Consider the following 7,243-nt stretch of genomic DNA (forward strand, 5'->3'; position numbering starts at 1 on the left):
GCCTGAACCCGGGGCTGGGCCCGGCCTTCCCCCGGCCGCGCCCGGCCCCGCCGCCGGGCAGGAGCGGCCCCGCGGCGGCCCCGGGCAGCGCCGGGCCCCGGCCGGGCCGCAGGAGGACGCGCTGGCCCAGGGCCCCTCCGCGCCCCGCCGGGGCAGGAGCCGCCGGCCCCCGGCCCGGCCCCGCGGCACCCGGCGCTCTGAGGGGAGGAGGGCCCACAAATCCCGGCGCCCTTTGAGGGTCAGGAGGAGGAAACTAAGGAGGAAATAAAATTGTGCCATGTCCGTGACGCAGTCTCCCCCTTCTCCTGGGGCCGTTCCGATGGCCAGGCTCCGTGTGCCAGCATTGAACAGAGAAGGGTGGCGATGCCGCGGGCCGTGTGCTGTGGGCAGCCCCGAGCGCACCGCAGAGCCCCTCACAGCCCCGAGCGGCTCGCTGCCCCACAGCCCGGGGACAGTCACGCCTCTGCCGAGGCCAGGAGCCCAGCGCAGAGCCCGGAGGGGTGTTCAGAGGCGGTGGGGAACGGATCAGCAGCGAGCTCTGCCCGCTCCGCCAGTGCCCGCGGGCTGACGGCGGTCCGGCTGTGCCCGCGCTGTCCCCGGGCTGTCCCTGTCCCCGGGCTGTCCCCTTTGTTCCCGGGCTGTCCCTGCTGTCCCCTCTGTCCCCGGGCTGTCCCTGCTCTCACTGTCCCCGGGCTGTCCCTGCTGTCCCTGCTGTCCCCGAGCTGTCCCTGCTGTCCCCCCTGTCCCCGGGCTGTCCCTGCTGTCCCCGGGGCTGTCCCTGCTGTCCCCCCTGTCCCCGGGCTGTCCCTGCTGTCCCCCCTGTCCCCGGGCTGTCCCCTCTGTCCCCGGGCTGTCCCTGCTGTCCCCGGGCTGTCCCTGCTGTCCCCTCTGTCCCCGGGCTGTCCCTGCTGTCCCGGGGCTGTCCCTGCTGTCCCCCCTGTCCCCGGGCTGTCCCTGCTCTCACTGTCCCCGAGCTGTCCCTGCTGTCCCCCCTGTCTCCGGGCTGTCCCTGCTGTCCCCTCTGTCCCCGGGCTGTCCCTGCTCTCACTGTCCCCGAGCTGTCCCTGCTGTCCCCCCTGTCCCCGGGCTGTCCCTGCTGTCCCCTCTGTCCCCGGGCTGTCCCTGCTGTCCCATCTGTCCCCGGGCTGTCCCTGCTGTCCCCTCTGTCCCCGGGGCTGTCCCTGCTGTCCCCGGGGCTGTCCCTGCTGTCCCCCCTGTCCCCGGGCTGTCCCTGCTGTCCCCGGGGCTGTCCCTGCTGTCCCCTCTGTCCCCGGGGCTGTCCCTGCTGTCCCCTCTGTCCCCGGGCTGTCCCTGCTCTCACTGTCCCCGGGCTGTCCCTGCTGTCCCCGGGCTGTCCCTGCTGTCCCCTCTGTCCCCGGGCTGTCCCTGCTCTCACTGTCCCCGAGCTGTCCCTGCTGTCCCTGCTGTCCCCGGGCTGTCCCTGCTGTCCCCTCTGTCCCCGGGCTGTCCCTGCTGTCCCCTCTGTCCCCGGGCTGTCCCTGCTCTCACTGTCCCCGGGGCTGTCCCTGCTGTCCCCTCTGTCCCCGGGCTGTCCCTGCTGTCCCCTCTGTCCCCGGGCTGTTCCCGCGCTGCCCTGCCCTCCCGCCGCAGTCCCTGCCGTGCCCTCCCTAAGGCCGGGCTGTTCCCTCACTCACCCTCCCTCCCTCCGCTGCCGGCCCGGCCCCGTGGGGCGAGGGGCGCGGCCCAGCGCGACGCCTGGCGCTGATTGGTTGTCGCGACGCCCGGCGCTGATTGGCTGTCGTGCGGCCCGGAAGCGGAAGCGGCGGCGGAAGCGACCAGACGGCGGTGATGGCGGTGGAGATGGAGGTGGCGGACGGGCAGTGCCGGCTGCGGCCCTTCTCCTGCGAGCTGGGGCTGCTCTCGCGGCCCGACGGCTCGGCCGCCTTCCTGCAGGGTCTGTGGGCCTTCCCTTCCCTTCCCTTCCCTTCCCTTCCCTTCCCTTCCCTTCCCTTCCCTTCCCTTCCCTTCCCTTCCCGTCCCGTCCCGTCCCGTCCCGTCCCGTCCCTTCGTCTGTGGGGATCTACTCACCGGGGTTCCCTTTTTTTCCTTACCGGGTCTCCTTTTCCCAGCCTTCCTCTCCCGAGACTTTCCTTCCCAGCCCACCCGGCTCCGCTTCCCGGGGCTCCTCCTTCCTTCCCAGCTCTTCCCGCAGTGTCTGTGGTGCTGCCTATCCCAGGCATCCCCGTCTCTGCCTCACAGAGCCCCCCTGCTGCCCGTCCCGGGGCTCCCCTGCTCCCCTTGGCAAGTCCTGTTCCCACCCTTCCCGCAGGGTGCCAGGGGCTCCTGTTGCCGGGAGCAGCCTCCTCACCTGAGCTCTGCTCTCTGTGTGCCCAGGTGACACCTCGGTGCTGGCCGGGCTCTATGGCCCCGCAGAGGCCAAGATCAGCAAGGAGCTGCCGGACCGGGCGGCGCTGGAGGTGCTGCTGCGCCCCAAGGTGGGGCTGCCAGGTGGGGACTTGCCATCCTGTCCTAGGCCAGGTCCTTCCCCCCAGAGTCAAGATACTTGGTTTATTTACAGCTTTTTAGTTCAGTTTTGCTGGGTGGCAAACCCACACATGCAGCACAAGCAAACCCCTCACTACTGACCCCTTTTACCAACCAAAGGCGCTGCGGTGCCCCGGTTCTGTGGGCAGTCAGTGCCCTCCCTGCTGCTGTCACTGCCCAGCGCCACGCTGGCTCTGTCCCTGCTGTGCCCGGGGCTCCCTGCCCTGCCCTGTGCCCGGCCCCGCTGTGCCCAGCAGTTTGTCACTTTTCCTGGCACTGTCCCCTGGGTGTGCCTGGCAGGGAGCTCCGTGTGCCCCAGGGCAGCCCCGGGGAGCCGGGCAGGGGGCTCTGGGTGCCAGCTGACAGGCTGCCCGCTGTGCAGGCGTGCTGGAGCGCAGCCGGGAGCAGCTGCTGCGGCAGACGTGCGAGGCCGTGCTGCTGGGCGTGCTGCACCCGCGCACCGCCATCTCCCTGGTGCTGCAGGTGCTCAGCGACGCCGGCTCCGTATCCTTCCCTCTGTGGGGCGGCCTGGGGGCGGGCGGACGGGAGCTCTTGCTGCTGTGGGTCCCTTGACGCGCCCAGCTGCTGTCGTGCTGCCTGAACGCCGCCTGCATGGCGCTGCTGGACGCGGGGCTGCCCCTGGCCGCCCTCTTCTGCGGGGTCACCTGCGCCCTGCAGCCCGACGGCACCATCCTGCTGGACCCCACGGCCCGACAGGAGCAGGTGAGCCCTGCGTGGGCGGGGGGCCTGCTCTGGGTGTGCCCCCCAGCCCTCCTGACCGCTGTCCCCGCAGGAGGCACGCGCCATCCTCACCTTCGCCATCGCCAGCAGCGACAGGAAGGTGCTGATGGCCACCACCAAGGGCAGCTACTCCGTGGAGGAGGTGAGGGACCCCCGGGGGGGGTTTGGGGTGTGGGATTCCCTCACAGGGGGCCCCTCACAGCCAGCCCTTCTCCCCGGTCTGTGCAGATGCAGCAGTGCCTGGCCGCGGCCCAGCGTGCCGCCAGCACCGTCTTCCAGTTCTACCGCGACTCCGTGCGCCGCCGCTACTCCAAGTGCTGAGCCGGGGACACCCTGCGGGCAGCTGGACTGGCCTGGACCCCCAGCCCTCAGTAAAGGACCCTTTTTACTCCAGTCTGCCTCCTGAGTCCATCCTGTGCCACAGCGCCTCCAGAGGGGGACACAGGGACACTTCTGGGGATACGTGTCCCAGGACCTGCTGGCTCCTGAGACCCCTGGGGTGGGGACACATGGACACAGCATGGGCACGGGCCTGCTGGGACACCCAGCATGGCAGCCCTGGGGTGCCCACATGTGCTGGGACACCCAACATGGCGGTCATGGGGTGCCACGCCTGTGCTGGGACACCCAACATGGCCGTCTCAGGGGTGCCGCACATGTGCTGGGACACCCAACATGGCAGCCCTGGGGTGCCCACATGTGCTGGGACACCCAACATGGCGGCACGGGAGTGCTGCACATGCCCTGGGACACCCAACATGGCAGCCCTGGGGTGCCCACATGTGCTGGGACACCCAACATGGCAGCCCTGGGGTGCCCACATGTGCTGGGACACCCAACATGGCAGTGCTGGGGCGCCGCGGTCCAGCCACAGTCCCGGCACACCCAACATGGCGGCGCGGTTGGTGACCTTCGAGCAGGGCGGTGCCATCGCGTGTCGACCCCAACGCGTTGTTGGGCGGGGCTTGTGTCACCGCGACCAATAGGGAGGCGGTGTTGGGCTGGACCACGTGGTGGGCGGGGAGGTGCTGGGGCGTCTGGCTGCGCATGCGCGGTGGTTGAGGGGTGGGGAGGAGTCGGAGTCAAAGAGAAGAATCAGTGGGGGCAATAACGGGGGGCACTGGGGGCAATAACGGGGATTTGGAGGGCATTAATAGGGAGCAGTGGGGGTGAGGAGGGAAATAGCGGGGATCACTGGGGGTATGGGGGCAATACGAGGGTGTAGGGGCAATAATGGGGGCAATATCAGGGTTCAGTGGGCTCTGGGCTCCCCCGCGGGTTGCACCGGGGCAGCTGGGAGAGTTGAGAGATGGGGCCGTGACGGAGGTGGCAAGCCCTAACAAATAAAAATAATTGTACACACTAACCAAAAATAAGAGAGACCCCCCCCCCCAGGAAAGCATGGCTCCCCCACTAGGATAAACCCTCAGGGATCACGGGGGAGCTAGCTGGAAGAGCGGGGGCAGAAACGAGACACGGGGTGGGGCGCTGTGTGTGTTTGTGTGTCTGTGTGGAGAAGGGGCTGTGTATGTCTGCGTGTCTGTGTGTGTGGGGAAGGGGCTGGCTGTGCGTCTGTCTGTCTGTGTGGGGGGGAAGGGGCTGTGTGTGTCGGTGTGTCTGTGTGTGTGGGGAAGGGGCTGTCTGTCTGTCTGTCTGTGTCTGTTTGTCTGTGTGGGGAAAGGGCTGTGTGTCTCTGTCTGTCAGTGTCTGTGTGTGTGTCTGTCATTGTGTGTCAGTGTCTGTCCGTGAGTCTGTCCGTGTGTCTGTCGGTGTGTGGCAGGGGGCGTGTCCCTGTCGCGCGGTGATGACGTCGCACGCGGTGTCCCCGTGACGCGACGCAGCGATGGCGGCGGCAGCGGCGGCGCTGCGGGGCCGGCGCTTCAAGTGGGCCCTGGACCTGGGGTCGGCGCCGGGAGCTCGGTGAGGCCGGGGGGACGCCCGGGGCAGTCGGGACGCACCCGGGACACACCCGGGACACCCCCGGACCCCGAGCGGCCCCTCACCCGCCCCGCTGTCCGCAGGCCCCGCGGAGCCGCCGAGGGCCGCGGCCCGCTCGGCTTCGCTGACCGGCAGCTGGGGGAGGGCGGCGTCCACGAGAGCGACAAGATCCTCATGGAGAAGGTGTGAGGGAGGGAGCGGGGACAGCCGGCACTCCGCGGGGCTTGGGGGGCTGCTCCGTGTCCCCACAGAGCCCGGGCACCTCTGTGGGACCGCTCCCTAGCCCGGGTTCCCCTCGCTCCCACCCCACCGGGCAGCCCTGGGCCGAGTTCCCCGCGTCCCCAGCGTTGCTCCCTGGTGCCCGACACCGCGGACGGCTCTGGGGGCCGCTCCGTGCCTCAGGCCATCCGTGGGTCCCCACCCCCCGGCTCCCCGTGGGGCTGCTCCTTGCCCCGCGTCCTTCTCCTGCCCCGGCCGTGCGGGTCCCCCAGCCCCGGGCACGCGAGACGGGTGCTCCCTGCCCTGGGGTCCCCCAAATGCCGGCTCCCCATGCCCACCCTGGCCCCCCAAATGCCGAGTCCCCACGCCCTCCCCGGCTCCCCAAATGCCGGCTCCCCCTGCCCACCCTGGGATCCCCCAGATGCCCTGTCCGGATGCCTCCCCATGGCCCTCTGTGTTTGCAGCGCTGCTGGGACGTGGCTCTGGCGCCGCTGAAGCAGATCCCCATGAACCTGTTCATCATGTACATGGCCGGCAACACCATCTCCATCTTCCCGGCCATGATGGTCTGCATGATGGGCTGGCGCCCGCTGCAGGCCCTCATGTCCCTGTCTGCCAGTGAGTGCAGCCCCAGGGTGGGGACAGCTCCACGGGAACAGCCCTGGGTGGCCCTGCAGAGCCCTGGGTGTCCCTGGGTGTCCCCACGGCCCTCTGAATGTGCCACAGCCCCCTGGGTGTCCCTCAATCCCCTGGGTGTCCCTGCACTGCCCTGGGTGTCACACAGTCCCCATGGAGTCCCTGCAGTCCTCTGGGTGTCCCCGCAGTCCCCAGAGGTGCCACAGCCCCCGTGGTGTCCCCGCAGCCCCCTGCATGGCCAGATGTCTCCCACAGCCCCCCAGTGACCCCCACACCATTCCCCTGTGGCCGGCACTCCCCCGTGGTGCTGCCCACCCCCTGCCCCCGTGCCAGCAGCACCATGGGTGTCACTGAGGGGCCCCACTGTGTTCCCAGCCCTGAAGGCCCTGGAGAGCTCCAGCCGGCGGGCGCTGCAGGGGCTCGTGTTCCTGGTGGGCAACGGGCTGGGGCTGGCACTGGCCCTCTACAAGTGCCAGGCCATGGGGCTGCTGCCCACTCGCCCCTCCGACTGGCTGGCCTTTGTCACCCCTCCGCAGGTGAGACGGGTGCTGGGGACACCTGGAGAATCAGGGGTGGTGGGCACACCCTGCTGGGGTCACCCTGCACAGTCAGGGCTGCTGGGGACAGCCTGGGGAGTCGGGAGTGATGGGGACACTGCACAGAGTCAGGGGTTCTGGGGTCACCCCACAAGTCAGGGGGTTCTGGGGTCACCCTGCACAGTCAGGGGTGCCGGGGACAGCCCACGGACTCAGGGGGTGCTGGGTCGGACCCCCAGGGCCCCCCACTCACCTGTTCCTCTCTCCCCTCTCTTGGCAGCGAATGGAGTTCACTGGGGGGGGCCTGATCTTGTGACCCCCTGCACCCACCCACCAATAAAGGCAATGGCAGGATGGTGACATCGTGTCTGGGGGGAATTTTGAGTGTTTGGGGACTAAAAAATGTTTATTGGGCTATACTGGGAACACTGGGACAGCACTGGGAGTGCCCTGGGAACCTTGGGACCTGCACTGGGAGCACTGGGCGCTCTGGGGCCTGTGCTGGGGCGTGCACTGGAGCTGCTCTCGGAGCCACAGGACCACACTGGGAGCCATACTGGAAACACTGGGAATGTACCCGTGGCCCGCTTGGGGAGAGCTGCAGCCTGAGGCTGGCTCTGTGCTGGAAGCACTGGGTCCATACTGGGAGCACTGGGGATCACATCAGG

General features: G+C 69.1%; 2 protein-coding genes across 2 annotated transcripts; both read left to right on the top strand.

Moving 5' to 3' along the window:
• Positions 1–1,789: 1,789 nt before the first annotated feature.
• Positions 1,790–3,639, top strand: EXOSC5 (exosome component 5). The gene is made up of 6 exons (XM_063179959.1): positions 1,790–1,915; positions 2,356–2,469; positions 2,888–3,009; positions 3,088–3,228; positions 3,299–3,388; positions 3,475–3,639. The coding sequence occupies exons 1-6, from the start codon at positions 1,810–1,812 to the stop codon at positions 3,565–3,567; spliced, it is 666 nt and encodes a 221-aa protein (XP_063036029.1). The 5' UTR covers positions 1,790–1,809; the 3' UTR covers positions 3,568–3,639.
• Positions 3,640–5,074: 1,435 nt separating this feature from the next.
• Positions 5,075–6,935, top strand: EMC4 (ER membrane protein complex subunit 4). Its single transcript, XM_063180496.1, has 5 exons — positions 5,075–5,166; positions 5,268–5,367; positions 5,868–6,021; positions 6,415–6,575; positions 6,856–6,935. The coding sequence occupies exons 1-5, from the start codon at positions 5,090–5,092 to the stop codon at positions 6,889–6,891; spliced, it is 528 nt and encodes a 175-aa protein (XP_063036566.1). The 5' UTR covers positions 5,075–5,089; the 3' UTR covers positions 6,892–6,935.
• The last annotated feature ends 308 nt before the right edge of the window (positions 6,936–7,243 follow it).

This window comes from Melospiza melodia, chromosome Z (genome assembly GCF_035770615.1).
Source record: "Melospiza melodia melodia isolate bMelMel2 chromosome Z, bMelMel2.pri, whole genome shotgun sequence".
Classification (NCBI taxonomy): domain Eukaryota; kingdom Metazoa; phylum Chordata; class Aves; order Passeriformes; family Passerellidae; genus Melospiza; species Melospiza melodia.